This window comes from Bemisia tabaci, chromosome 3 (genome assembly GCF_918797505.1).
Source record: "Bemisia tabaci chromosome 3, PGI_BMITA_v3".
In the NCBI taxonomy this organism is placed as follows: domain Eukaryota; kingdom Metazoa; phylum Arthropoda; class Insecta; order Hemiptera; family Aleyrodidae; genus Bemisia; species Bemisia tabaci.
Window position 1 is genome coordinate 15,466,202 of NC_092795.1, and position 15,584 is coordinate 15,481,785.

The 15,584-nt window shown below is 41.0% G+C and overlaps 1 protein-coding gene across 1 annotated transcript in view; it reads right to left on the reverse strand.

Annotated features, from left to right (window-relative positions):
• The window catches only part of LOC109041953 (tubulointerstitial nephritis antigen-like), a 38,139-nt gene extending 30,713 nt beyond the window's left edge, over positions 1 to 7,426 (reverse strand). Inside the window, exon 1 of the mRNA XM_019058473.2 lies at positions 6,827 to 7,426. Coding sequence (XP_018914018.1) covers positions 6,827 to 6,832 — 6 coding nt within the window. The 5' untranslated portion in view covers positions 6,833 to 7,426. The remainder of the gene's footprint in view (positions 1 to 6,826) is intronic.
• Between the last annotated feature and the right edge of the window lie 8,158 nt (positions 7,427 to 15,584).

The following is a 15,584-nucleotide window of genomic DNA, read 5'->3' on the forward strand; positions in this document are numbered from 1 at the left end:
TCCTTCAAAAAAATAAAATGGGAGCGGAGATTTTTAAACACCGTAAACGAGATACGTGGTTTGGTAGTTTCCCCGTCGATGTGTTGAATCGAACATTTTAGGTGATTTTCTTCAAATAACAAAAAAAATACAATAAAAATATTATAGGAAATTTTTAATCGATCTCGAGCAGAGGCGGATCCAACAATTTGGCAACACCGGATTTCCTCTATTTAAACCTATGCTAAATAATCGATTCTTGTCGGAGTACTTGGCCCCTCCAAGAATCGATACATTTCCATAGGTTTAAATGGAGAGAAGGCATATTGTTGTCAATTTGCTGGATCCGCCAATAATCTCGAGTTATTGAATAACTGGCCGAGTGCAACTTCGCAACGTTGCAAAGTAATTGAGCACCTCTAGTTCTAGCCCTTGATATTGCTACATAGCAGAGTTAAGGCCATCGACTCTCTTGGCTGTGCATTTCACGGCCAAAAATGAAAGAGGGTAATCAAGTTCAAGCGAATTGCCACACGGAAACGCTCCTGGTCAATGATCCGCGCTTCGCTGGGAGAATTTTATGAGAGCAGGACGATTTGAAAATAATTAATTTGTCTTGTTACAATTGAATAACCAGTTATACATTCTTTCTCTTACAGACCTTTTCTTACAGATTTCGTCTGCATAGTCACGTTCGAAGGGACCAACATATAGAAGAAAAAGCCAATAGTTTTAGCTTAAATAGTCCTAACTATTTTCCTATCAACAAATTAGGCATTTTTCGGTAAAAAGGATTTAAAGGCCGGCCAGGTTGGCCTAGTGGTCAGCGCGTCTGACTCTAGGTCAATAGGTCAATAGGTCCCAGGTTCGAATCCCGGTGGTGGCGTCTAATTTTCACCGAATTGACGAAGATCTGCTGAAACAGATTCTCCTCGGCCCTAATCCCTGAAAATTGGAAAAGCCTGGAGCATGGAGATCCCACGATGTCTACGGACACTAAACATATTGTCTAAAGTTGGCTGAAGGTGCTAGACACGAAGCCAATAAACCAGCAGAAAAAAAAGGGGGAAAAAAGGATTTAAAGACTCCTAATGCTGCTAAGAGTGTGGAAGGTATTTCTCTGGTTGTAAAGTAACTTGTCTGGCAGTTCTGCTATGAAATATGTTCTCCCTGAATCTGCTCCGAGTTGATCCTCACTATTTTAAGGGCATAAGTCGACTGTGGATGAATTTCATCTGCCGCAAACGCTATAAAAAATTGCTCAATATTAGCAGCATTGCAAGCCTCATACGCCCTTTTTACCGAAAAATGTCTCAATTCGCAGTCGAGGAAAAACATTTTTCTCCATCAGAACAGAGATTATGACTTATCTTTTACATTGCGGCTTATGGGGGAACAAAATTTAAAATATCTTTTCCTCGGTCTTTGATGTGCATCGGTTCCTTTGTACTGAGCTGAGTTCAAACAGTTTTGAAATTATGATAGGTTATGGCAATGTACCCGTACAATGTACCTGAGCAATGTAATCATCGTTTGAGCGTGGGAATAACCGTCGAAATTACATAGTTGTAAAACGATGTGGGAAAGCCACAAAATTCGCAGTCTCCGAGCGTTAGCTCACCGGCGCCTCCCGATTCAGGCCGAGTTGACGGATGACCTTAACTTTCAGGAACTTTTTTCCGATTGACTAGGTTAAAGTGTATGTCTTGCGGTTCGCGTTTCTTTCGCGGGAGGCGGGGATTGGCGTCCGCACAGACGGCAACGACATCAGACATATTTAAATCAAACAAGGCAACACAACCGCAAACCTACAATGCCCCGTGCCAAATCGCTTGTTCGCCTGTCACGTTTTCATTCTTCGCATATTTAGATGTACAATCTAACTCATACGTAAACGACACCGGCTGTCTCCCGACTTGAAATTCGGCTTAAATTACTTCAAAAATTGAGTATTCACGAGTGGACGTTGTTAGTGGTCGCATGCACTCATCTTATGAACGTATGACGTTTGGGAAATTAGCTGCAAATACAGGGAATTGTATAAGGTTAAGCCGGACTGCGGGAACGTCCTCTACCAGTCCCATTAAGACTTCTTCTTTCTGCGAACTGTATCCTAAAGGTAACAGCACACGAAATAAAGACACCCCCCCCCCCTCCATCCGGAAAAAGTGTCGTTTTTTCTGAATTTCGGCGGCGATTATGGACCAATACTCATCAGAGGTGATCAGTGGCCACCCTCCCCCATCCCTTAATTTCTGAATTTAAATACGATATACGAGGAGAAGGGGTTATGTCCAGTCTTACATAACGACGCGACGGTGTAAGTCGGCAATCACATAACTCGGTTTGCAACGTCGCAGACTTCCTGTCATGCTTTATCTTTTTAAAAGAAAAACTACTCAACGGCAATTCTTTAAAACTGCCGTGATTTTTCTTCTCTGTGCGAAAAAAATTCTGCATTAACTCCAAGGAATGCTGTCAATTTGTTCTCCTTTAAAAAAATAACATATAGGCGGAGATTTTCAGACACCGCAAACGAGATATGTGATTGCGGACATACGCAGTCGATAAGCCTCCCACTTAAAAAGAAAAGAAAGTTTTCGGAGAAAAATCTTTTTTCAGGTATTTTTCAGACTTATTGAGGTATTTTCTAAGAAATAAAGGGGAGGGGGTCAAGCTACTTAAAGGTAATTCAAAAAGGGAACGAGGGGGCAAAAGGCCAAACGGGAAAAGGGGATCAAAAAGTCTGCCAAAATGCCTTACGTAATACTCGATGCCCCCTCATTATTCCTTAATTGCCTCTTAGTCGCTTCAATTTGCTATCACCGCAGTCGGTTTATTTCAGGAATCATTTTACCGGCATTTTTAGCTATGTTCGGTGTGGAAAATGAAATGAATATTTGTTGTCAATATTTTACCGTTCAGCATAAGCTGGCGCAAAGTCAGCACATATCTAGCGGGCAAGCAACTGGAGGTACTCTCTTATTTCCGTTCTGTCTCCTTATTGTCTCCATTCTTGTCGTTTAGATGTGCCAGCTCTGCGGAATGAGGCGTGAAAATTTGCTACGTAAATGAGGTAACAAAACTCCGAAAAACAAACGACGCCACTGTTTAAATTTACATCTCTGACTATGGCATCTTCATCACTCGACGAATAATATTATGGGGTTCTTCACTAAATGACGTGCGTATCGATGACCAAACCCCCCCTCCCTCCCCCCAAAATGTTTTTAGAATATCTTTGAAAACAGTAAAATGTCTCTGACGGGGGAAACCATAAAATATCTCAAAAACTATTTTGAAACGCTTAAGTAAATAAGCTGTGGTGTTATGCACCTGTGCGTTTTTAAATTGTTCCAAAGCCATTTTTAATCATTTTAAAGATATTTTAATATTTTAAGAGTCATTTAAGGGCATTGAAAGTTTTAAAGTAATTCTTCGACTATTTTAAAAACAATTTTAAAATGTTTTTAAAAGTAGCCTTTATAAAGATTTTTAAAAAATTTATAACAGTAACATTTTTAGATTTTCTTTCATGTTTTTAAATCGTTATTAAAAATCGGTTTTTTTTTTTTTTTAAAAAAATGTTTTAAATAAGATTTCCTATACATTTTAAAAGAGGATTTCTAAAACGAAGAATAACCAAACTGCTTTCTGGAATTTCAATGAAACGTTTTTTGATTCTTTCTTACAAATATGTTTGAGATCAAATAAAAGTATTTTAAAACTGATATGTTTTCCCGTCTCGATTTCAATGTTTTCAAATCTTTGCTCTTATTTTATGTTTTGCCATCATTACCTACCGTCTAAATGATAAACCTATTTGCGTGAATTTTTATTCAGAAAATTCTGTTGGTTGAAAACAGCTGGTTAGCTTCCGTATTGAAAAAGGATGCGGGAAATTCACACTATCGCAAACCGAGTTACGCGTTTTTATACCTCCATTGTCGATATGACGCTCAAAAGTCTCTACCAAAAATGTTCCTCCAGATCCATGGCAAAAACCGTCTTGAACCAAATTTATGAAATAGGCCCTCGGTTGGTCAAACGTTAACTGTTCACGGACAGCCATAATATTATGAGAAAGACCTTTTAAGAATGCTATCGAGACTTTTATTTTACATGCAGCGTTCCCAAAAAATAAAATCAATGGCTTTAATAATACCATTGAGAAAAGTATTCCTGGTGCACAACGACAACACTGTTTTCCGCAAAGATCCTCATGACATGCAATTTTGGATGTGCAATTTCACGCGACAGTTTTTGCGTACAAAATTTGTGTTGCTATGCGATAGCTTCAGATCTTCATTTGATTCACTCGACGCGTCAAATTATACGGGTTTAAGCATACGGACCCGTAAAAAGCTATGAGATACTTCGAGGTTTTAAGCACAAAAATTGGACTACATTCTGCAATTTGGAACTACAATTCCTAGCCCGGTTTAAATACAACGTATGTGCCATTAGTTTCCCTATGCACATAAGCGTTTTTCCAGAAGAACCAAAATTTATAGTTCCAAATTGCAAAATGCAGTCCTAATGGTACCTCCTATCCGCCGTGCCGCGCCGTCACGAATGCAACATTTTTGTGATTCCTAATTTTGTACAAATACTGCTTGAAAATTTTGTATTGATTGACCCTGCTTAAAAACTGAAAACTTGCACGTATACTGCCATGCTGAGGATGAACGCCGTATGAACAATCGAGAGTTGCCAAATTGTCCCAATTAAAACACATATTTTTTAGGAAAATTGTGCTCTTTTTTCCTTGAAATTTTCAGACGTCTTAAATAAAGTTGCGAAAAAAAATTTCTGAAAAAAATTGAGGGAGAATATTCACAATTTTCCCAGTAAATTAGCTTTTTATTGAGGGAAATCTGAGGGCTTATACGGCGTTTTTCCTTAGCACGGCAGTATATGAGGCGTAATTTCGACGGTCCTTGTTTTCGTCGAGAAATAACTCAAGTATGATCCCCTGAGGTATGAGTATACAGAGATGCGTTATTCGGATTCGGAATGTGCGTTTCGAAAACGGAAGCATGCGTTAAGCGTTGTGCAATGTTCGAAAAATGACAAAAATATCTTACGAGTGCGTCGCTCGCGCTGTGTGGCACCCTGCTCTTTCCGCTCTCACAATCAGTATGAATACCAAAGATATTAGTAATTTATGAGTTATCAGAGACTTCAAGTGTGCTGACACTCAAGTGTGAAAAAATAGTACAAATTTACAGAACCGCACTCTTCAGCGGAGACAAAATACATTATCTCGAGTCGCAAGACTAAGTTCATAATCCAGACTACTAAAAGGCCTTGAGCTGGCCGCACTTCATAAGCGTGATTAAATAAACGCCTGAGACAGTAATGTAAAATCTTCGCGTCAAGTCACGCTAAACATTACATTTTTATACCTGCTTCAGATTCGCATTACTCTAGATTTCCTGCTCACAATATATGCAGATGACTATAGGAAAAATATAAATTTTAAAGGTAACTCTTCTAGTTCATTCTTAGTGCACTTGTATGTGTCATCATCAGACCTATTTTTAAAGACAGAGTCATACCACTACAATCTAAGAAGCACAGATTGATATGATTGCAATCACATGGTAAAATCATTGCCACCGTATCGGAGTGTTGTGTATGTTGCCTATCTACCGATTGAAGGGACACCTCTTGTTGGAATTTGTTGCAATGAAATGCAACCAACAAGAAGTTCTATTTTTTATTGCACGGCAATTTGACTATCTTTCTGACACATGGATCTTTTCTTCTTGATAATCAAAATCGGCATTTCATGACCAAATGATGTAAAAATATTGCAATCTTATGATGCAAAAGTTGCAACTCTATTTCCATATTTTCATTGCACTGTGCTGTTTGGGAGACGCTCAAAATAAATAGAAACCAAGAGAAGAGAGGGTTGGTAAGTGATGAGTGTTATTCCCATATACTTTTTTATGAGATATATTTTATAGAGAATCATTGAATTTAAGAAAAAAGAGTTTGTTAAACGAAACGTCAGAAACACGATCACGAAAAACTAATATCAACGTAATATCCAGCAAGTGCTTTTGTTGAAAAACTTGCTACACGTCTATCATTATAACATAAGAGGATTAGGAATATCGATAGTGAAATTATCTCGGTTTGTGAAGTTGCAAATTTCTTTGTCATTTTGTACTTTTTTTAAAAGTAGAACGATTTTTTATCGTTTTTCACCATACTTTGTATTCATCACCTCGCTCAAGATGAGACGAGTTTATACAAGATCCAGATGACAAGAGTTTATCCAAAAATTTCCAGCAAAAATGATAGATAACATTCTTTTAAAAAAGATAAGGAACTTATCGATAGCTGAGTCGGGAAAAGCTTGTATGAAGTTGCGATATTGCAAATCTTTTCCATTTTCATTTTTTCAAAGTAGCCAGCCGATAGTTTTTTTTTAAAAAAAAAATTGTAAATTTATTTCAATCGGTTGGAAGTATTTAAAGGAAATTTTAAGGTACTATTTTGGTTTGCTTTAAAAAAATCTAGATCGAAGATGTTTAGACGTTGTAATGAGGATAGGTACCCATTTCCCAACTTTGTCCATTATTATATATAGGGTGATCCAAAATTCCCGCACCAACAGCACCCGGCATGACCCCTGTAACTTCTGAATAAATTGGGATAGAAGGTTGAAATTTCCTGAGAGCTCCTAGGTCAAAAGAAACGACTTTAGAGAACCTCCATAACTTTAAAGAGAACATGAATTGGAAGGGTGGTGCGGGACTTTTGGTCCACCCTGTATGAAAATCCTCGCCAAAATACAAGTATAAATTGATCAATGGAAGCAGCCCTTACTTACTTTCATTGTGAATATTGAATTTCGCACTCGGTGGTTGATAACCGTCGTCACTGAAGAGACCGGCAAAGTCGCAAGAGCCACAACACTAAAAATCTACAAGGTAAAAAATCACAGGTACTGAATACAAGAGGGTAGAATACTGAAGGTAGGTAACGTTTGAACACTAACACTGGCTATCATCGCGATCGAAACGGAAATCGGGGATCGAGGGCAGCGTTTAGTCATGACCCGCGGATCTGGGCGAGGGTTCGGGTTGGTCTGGCGGCGGGAAATCGGAGCCCGAGGGTGGAACCATTTTTCAGGAGCACGTGCCGTGGGATCGGGGGAAGACTGGATCTCCGCTCGCGCCGACTTCGCACGTCGCCGTCATCACGACTGGGAATTGGGAACCGGGATCTGCGCTTAATGACGGAAACTCCTGGCTGCTCGATGCTCGGTGCTCGGTGCTCACCCCTCCGCGATCAGCGCTCGTCGATGGAGCTTCGATGCCGCACCGATACGGACTCGGAACGGACCCTTCCCTGCGCTAATTACCGAGAGACTGCATTCGGCGCGGATCTTCGACGACTGTCACTACGCGCGCCGAGTTTCGCGCGGCCAAGCCGGTCGGCGTTGAGTGATGGGCGCGAGGCCGCGTGGCACTGGCAACCGCCGCCGCCACCGTAGACACCGCGAATTTCCCACTCGAATTTGGACGTATTTCTACCAAACGGAACTATGTGCCTTAAGATGTGAGCCCCGAGACCCATAAGCAAACATGCATAACAGGGCTCACGTTATTTTGCACACAGTTCCGTTTGGCAGAAGTACGTTGGTTTGAACCGCGGGCGTCTCAAAAACACAAGTATTACATTTCTAGACTTGTGCTCAACGGGGGCGAGAATTGTGGATGAGTCCTCTGGAACAGGGAAAACTAACGAACGGCAAATTGACAAGTCCAATTACGGTCATTATTGCACGTGCAGCAGCCAAACGCGCCATTTGTGGGGGAGGGGGGTGCAGGCAAAGCATTAGCCCAGCCCTGTGTTTTGGAATCGGACCAAGGAGAACCGCTGGGCATGATGAAAGGGAAGGAAAAGGCTGGGATACCCCGATGATTTCTCCAGATTACCCTGGCGGCTACCTCATTGAAAGGTCACTACGTCAGTAGGGGGGAAAAACCCCCATAAATCTGAAGTGGCGCTCCTGGCAGCAATCAGCGTATATATTGGTAATTCTATGAAGACAGGGTGGCAGAAACTATCGTGTCCACCTGCGAAATGCAAATGAATGACGTCATTCACCGCATTTTCGAGAGAAAACGTCTCCCTTAATATTAAAAGTACCCGGAGAAGGGAGGTACGGTTCATAATAAACATCAAAATTTTCTGGTACATTTATCAGAAGTTTTCAGGCACATAACTAATTTTTCATTGTGTTCCTAGTATCTCTCGTCCAAAAGCCGAAAATAAGCAGTTCACTTCATGCCCGCAAATTGTTTATTCAATATTTTCACGTGCTTCAAGTCAAGAATGTTTGGCCACGCTCGCCTGATGTGCTCCAATGAGAGCGAATCCGGTATCGTTCTGCCGACAGACCCGATTTCTCTGCCCACGTCGAACTTTCCTTGCGACCGAGATTCTTGAAAGTAATCAGCGTGTTTTGCCCCAAAACACATTATATGACTGGAAAAAGTGGAAGTCATCGCGCCTTCAATTTTGCAAACGCAACACGGACATCCATCATGTACGAATAGTTGTATCTCTGCGCCGTGGACAACGAGCTTCCTTTTCCTTGCTCTATTTCCATACTGTGTTGGTTCAATTTGTTTTATTTGTAAAGAATGGTGCTTCAAGGAAGACGTTAACAACATGGCTATAAGGATAGGAAAGACGTAATTAGGCCTCTTTTGTCAACTTTTATCCCGAAACTGAGCGACACCTTATCGATAACATTAAGCGGAGCATTGCGAGTTTACGTCTCGCGCCATCGCGCCTTCAATTTTGCAGACGCAACACGGACATCCATCAAGTACGAATAGTTGTATCTCTGCGCCGTCAACAACGCGCGTCAGTTCCCTTGCTCTGCTCTAGTTCCATATTGTGTTTGTTTCCATTCGTCTTATTTTTGGTGAATTACTGTCGTTTGCTGACTGTCAAGTTCATCCTCTTGACCCAAGCCCTCTTCAGATGCCAGCTTTAGGGCTTAACCCTCTACTGCATGGAATTTTTTTGCGACGCCGATTTTGATGAAAAAAATATATCTTATAGTAAAATGTAATTAAAGAGGCACGTCTTTGAGCTTTTTTTGAAATTTCAATTTTTCTTTAACTTTTAAAGCTTAAAAAAGCTCGTTGCCATACGGCAACAACATGTGGTAATCTCTTGCCAGAGTATCCACTTGTTTCCATATGGCAACAACATACAGTGCAGGAGTGGAATAGTGATACCAGGGCATAACTCTTGTGCGGGACTTTTGAAAAAAAAAAGCTAAGAAAAAATGTTTTTTTGATTCTTCTAACATTACCAAATTCAAAAAGCGTCTAATGATGAATTTTAAGCTCCATTTTTGGACAGCACGACACATGATTGCGTCGGAGCCAGTATGTTGTTACCATATGGCAACAGGAAAAATGTTGGGCCAGAAGTTTATCGGTATGTTGTTGCCATATGGCATCTTGCCGTTTTTGAGTCGAAAATAATATTTCAATCATTTTTTTTCTTATCAGTCCATAAAATTTTCAATCTAGATAGTGTAGGCAATGACTGTGATTTTTTTCCCGTCTCTGAAGGCAAGCTAAGTCATTCAAAACATTCTTCAAAGTTGGGCTACTCGCGGCTACTCCTTGAAAATGGCCCCGTTAGAAAAACGGGATTATATACTTGATTTGACAGCTCCAGTTCCCCCCACCACTATTTTTTTTAGGTTGGTAATGTTTTTAAGTTCCCTAGAATCCACACGGGATACCAATATGAGCATTCCTGAATTTACTATGAATTAAATAATTGCTGTTGCCATATGGCAACGCGATGCAACGTTAAAAGCACAAAAAAATTTTCCTCTCTTTGAATCGGCAGTCTCATATCATATGTGTAGTGTTTTCGAGACTTCGCCCTAACAGTCAGTCGCACTAGAGACTATTTTTCATTATTGGACCCTTCGAATAAGTGGAAACTAATGAACGTTGACTTGCTAAATCCATTCAGCATCAGCAGCACGTGCAGCACTGCAGCAACCAGCACAAATCCTATTAATCGGTGAAATGGATTAAAACAGGGTGGAAGAAACCATCGTGTGTAGCGCGGGCGGATGACGTCGCCTGGTACTCTTAAACATTTTTCGTGGTTCTATTGGTCCGCATTTCCGGGCTAATCCTGTCAAAAATCTTGTTGATTTTAGGACGCAAACGTCAACTAAACTTTTTTTTTGAATATGACATTTGGATTTCTCAGCGTGAACCGGACCTCTGAGGGGATATTATTCTACTTAGGTCAACCCCTTGGTCAAAATTTCCCGGAGTAGCAAAACTTGGGATGCCATATTTTGGTATTTTAGTGTCTATACAGTAAATTTTAAAGTCTGAATGAAATTGTCTACGCAAATGGGACATTTTGAAACAAAAAGTGAAGACCTGCAGTTAAAATTCAATAGGCACCGGAAGTGTCTGCAAATTTTTTAAATCTTATAACCGCTAGTGTTATGACAGGGACTTTGGTATAAATTGTGTTCGCAATATTGCGAGTATTGAGTGTAAAATCACCACATGGCACGTGGAAACTTGGCAATAATGTAGAGTTGACCTCGTTATTTTTGTTAATCTGTATAAGACTGCGCCTTCAAAATACGATTCTGTGACATGCGCAACAGATTAATTATAGAAAACATGTCACTCTGGCAATTAGGAAGGTGGGGTTGCGTCAATTTAAAATAAATATAGGTACCTACTCACGAGAGAGAGATGAGAGTGCGCGCTCTCAGACGAAATTGAAGGAAGATAACTCAATAATTTACCTGATGATTGCAAATTAAATTATGGCGCACATGTTAAGAAGCGGCCAACATTTGGAAGAGTTATGGCGTTTGCTCCCGCGTCAGTGAAATGCAACACGTAGTTCTTGCAAGATCAAGAGGCTTGAATTGAGTTTTCCTATGTTAAAGCTTACTTACGATAAAATTCTGTCAAATTTTTCGTTAGCAGTTCGCGGTTTTTGCGATAATGATTCAACGAGAGTGGACGAAATTGTTAATTCTTTTTTGTCCAACTTCGTTGACAAAATAATGGAAACTCACAATCAGTGCTCTAAAATGATCATCATCTGCAGAATGTCGTTAGTAAAACGGAAATTGGACGTGGTATAACGGACCGTTAATGAAGTACGTAACACTTTAGGGGAGTCCTGAGCTTGCGATGCGGGTGTAATGCAGGGAGGTGTTCACTTGTTCAGGGCTGCGGCACAAAACGCTGGAAGGGATGCTTACGTCGGTTTTCGAAAGTTTTAGAAGCTTTAGAAGTTGGAAAAACAACTCGAGGTAGCAACTTTTCATCCAAAATTCGTTACAAATGTTAATTTGAGGGGAGAAGGGGTTGAGTAAAGCGTAACGCAACTTTTTTACGGGATGTAGATTTAGTTTACAGGGACGATACGTGAGGAACGCTAGAGTGAAAACATGCAATTTTAAGCGTCACGTACTTTTCGAAGTCTTCAAATAATCACCCAATCAAGAGGAAATGGGTCAGTTGCGTTGGTCATAAAGTCGTGTTTTGATGCTTGATTCTTGCAGATAAGCTAAAAATAATAAGATACGTCCAAACCGCAACTTTCTACGTTCAATATTAACCGAGATATCGTCCTTTGAAAAGTCGGGTTTTTGACGTCATCCACCGTGGTAGTGACACCCGCGCTTGTTTTCATCAGTCAGTGGTTACTTAACGTTAAACTTGGATGAAAACAAGGTGAAAGGAACCAAGGATGTTACTACCGCGGTGGATGACGTCAAAAACCCGACTTTTTAATGGGCGATATCTCGGTTAATATTAAACGTAGAAAATTGCCGTTTGGACAGATCTAATTATTTTAAGCTGATCCACAAAAATTAAGCACTAAGAAACGATTCTATGACCTGCGCAACTGACCCATTAGACGAAATTAAATATGTAGATAGACTAATTTTGGTAAAATAGGTCCGATTCGAATCGCATAGTCTTGTTAGCGTTACAAAGTAAAGTAAGGTGTCTCTGAAAATATCGCGGTGATGCGCGACGCGACGCGGCGCGCGCGTCGCCTGCCAGGCTCGTTACAGCAAGACGGATGATAGCGAGCCGAGGCGCGAGATGCAGGTGTGACAGGGGGAGGGCGCCCCCGCGCGGGAGGGGGTGGGGGGGGCGCTTGGCTCTCGTTAAGAATCCAATGTCACGGCTGCAGCTCTTTGACCACTCGCGAACCCTCGAAATTTCGAGCCGGAGCCCGAGAAATTGAAGCGGCTCCAAATTGCGCGTGCAGCCGCCGCCGAGCCGCGGGTGATGCATAGTTATTGTTCACGGCTCCTGTTTGAGCCCGGCTCCCGAGTTTCAAAGTCAATTATCGCGGAGGTTGATTTTATGAATGACACAATTTCTTTCACTTGACTCCGCTTTGACTGTGAAGCTGTTTAGTGCCTTGACGAATGTCCCGTCGCCGGCCCCGTGCTACCGTGCTATAGGATGAACGCCGTATGAACATTCGAGAGTTACCAAATTTACTCCGATAAAATATGTATTTTTAGGAAAGTTATGAATATTTTTCATTTGAATTTTCAGAACCATTGGGTGAAATTGCGAACAAAATGATCTGAAAAATTGGGAGGAAAATATTCATAAATTTATCAGAAAATTCGCTTTTTACGAAAGAAAATTTGGCAACGCCTGAAGGTTCACGCGGCGTTTTTCCTTTGCACGGTAGCGTGGGTACACAGCCGTGAGGAGGAAAAACGCCCTATGAAAATTTGCATGTTGCCAAATTTCCCCCTAGTAAGTAGAACATATATTTTGAAGAAGGTTTTGAATGTTTCTCCTTGAAATTTTCTGCTATTTTCGATCAAAAAGTCAGTGAAAGTTTTTGAAAAATTGCGAGGGAAAATATTTTAAAATTTCCCGGTAAATTCATATCTTCTCAAATAAAATTTGACAACATTGGAGGGCTTTTACGGTGTTTTTCCTTAGCTTGGTAGTACGCCTCGCGGGCTCCAGCTTCGCGGTTACCGACGAGCCAAAACCGTCACACAGTTGGACGCATTTTGTGCGGGTGGGGTCTATCTGCATCTAAGTGCTTTCATAGGGAGGAAGGAAACATCTTGGATCCTGATGGTGTCACGAACGGTCAGAGAGTTTGATAGGATTGAGATATTTTTCGTAGTATTCGATCAACTCATTCCAAAATTACCCTCCTCTACTCTCACTCTGTATGCTTAGTTCTCCGATCCATTCCAGTTTATAATATTTGCAATTGGTGGGAACATGGGCAGAAATAGGGGAGACCTAGGGGAGACCTAGGGGAGACCTAGGGGAGACCTAGGGGAGACCTAGGGGAGAACGTGGGGACCTGCCTTCTCCAGAAACCTATCTTGACCCCTCACAAGAAATGTGAGGAATTTTTCTTGGTAAGTGCATGACATGTCATCCATCTTTGAAATTTATAGTCGATCAATTTTCAATGAGAACAGCTCAAACTTGTTCCTGAGACGATTCGATTGTTGAAAATTGTTCGATGGAGACCCTCCAACCTCTTTGAAGCTAAATAAATCTCCCGAAGCCCGAACCCTTATTCGTAGCTGGGGGAGTTCCGCAGACTTGATGGGGTGTCTTTTAGCTCCCCCCATCCCCCATTTGCAATTTTAGTTTCGTTTCTTTTATCTTCTTTATCGGGTTGTATCGTGGCACTCACACTTTTTCTTTTTCGCCCCATGTGAATTCTCCCCCCCCCCACATTGGGCGAAAAAGGAAAGGTGTGAGTACCAATTTTTTTTTGGTCAGCCTTTGTATAATACTTACAGTCAAACATTGATGTGCTCTCTATCTGTTCAATTTCATAAAATTTTCCATTTTTTATATCGTACTTTCACTTGATTGAAAACTAACTCACCTCCCGCAAACAGTGCTTACGGACGTGTCAAAGGCATCCCCTGAGGAGGTCATATCGATATTTGTCGATTCCGAGAAGAAATCTTTTATCGATATGGAAAGTAGCATGAACTTTAGTATCGAATTTTGAATTTTTTAAAAAACGGGTTTAAAACCAGACACCCTAATATTCGTGAAGTATTGTGTGCAATGGAAGGTGTAATTGCACATTAAAATTGAAAACACCTGGATCCTGGGTTGTTTTTTGCAGACGTGCCTGTCAACGTGCTGGGGCTTGCGTGTCTGGGCTTACAACCCTTTTCCCCGAAAATGTGCATCGCGAGTGCGTTACGGGGCACTGGGAATTGAGGCCATGTGCAGTGCACGCTTTTGACTGATGGACGCGCTTCGATGGAGATGAAGTAGATCGGCGCCTCCGAGGCAATTTCGCGTGGGGTGATATCGGTACCGATTAGTCATTGGCCTCCCCACCTGCTGGCACACTCATCGTCCGTATCCATGTGTGCTAAATTTAGATATTCAACGTCAGCATTGATTCACTGTTCCCATTCATTTTTTAAAAATAAAATTTCGGATACACTGAAAAAAAGTCTAGAAATTATGGAATTTCAACTTTTTTCCCCCCTTGCAAGATGACAATACTTCCTCTACCCTAGGGGAGCGAGAAAGTAAAAATGTCACGGGCTCTACAGACAAACCGTCCGTTCCAGGCTCAGAGGCCGAAACTTCCGGGTGCTAGAGCCGTAGCTTCGATTACTCTGGGTTCTACTCCCGGAAGCTTCAGCCTCTGAACCCGGAACGCGGATGGTTATGGTATGTTTATTTAGCCTGTAAGTACGGCTTCCGCGGTCGGAGTTTTTTTTACTTTCTCGCTCCCATAGGGTAGAGAGGAAGTATTGTCATCCTCCAAAAAAAAAAAAAAAAAAAAAGTTGAAATTTCATCATTTCTAGACGTTTTAAGGTCCCAGGAGTAAAAATAACCATACTTGGAAAAATGTGTGTCCGTCCGTCCGGCGTCCCCCAAATCTGTCTACAGCGATATCTCAGAATCTATCTGTTCGATTTCATTCAAAATTGGCACAGGACACCATATCTATGGTCTCCTTATGCACGTCCAACGATTTTGAGGTACGCTAAAATTTGGGGGGGCTACGCTCAATTGTCCATTTTTAGCAAAATCACACGGAAAGCTCATTTTGAAAGACTGTAAATTTTGAAAAATGTCTTTAATTCTTTAACAATGGGCATCAAGCACATCACCTGGCTCATTAATTTAAGTTCCAAAAAGATCTTTGGACTAAACTCAAAATTCAAGAGATTACGAGGCCCAAAAGTAGGCACTTTGCTCCGCGAAACAGCTCATTTTCAAGGACTGTAAATTTTAAAAAAAATAAAAAAAATAAAAAAAAATGCCTTCAATTCTTCGAAAGTTGGCATAAGAGCACCACCTGGTTCATTAATTTAAGTTCCTACGAGGTCTTTGGACTAAACTAAAAATTGAAGGGTTACGCGTCATATAGCGAGGAGAGCACTTCGGTCACACGGAGAGCTCATGGACTGTAGATTTTGAAAAAATGCCTTTAATTCTTTGAAAGTTGGCTCAAAAGCACCATCTGAGTCATTAATTTAAGTTCCTAAAGGATTCATGGACTAATCTCATAA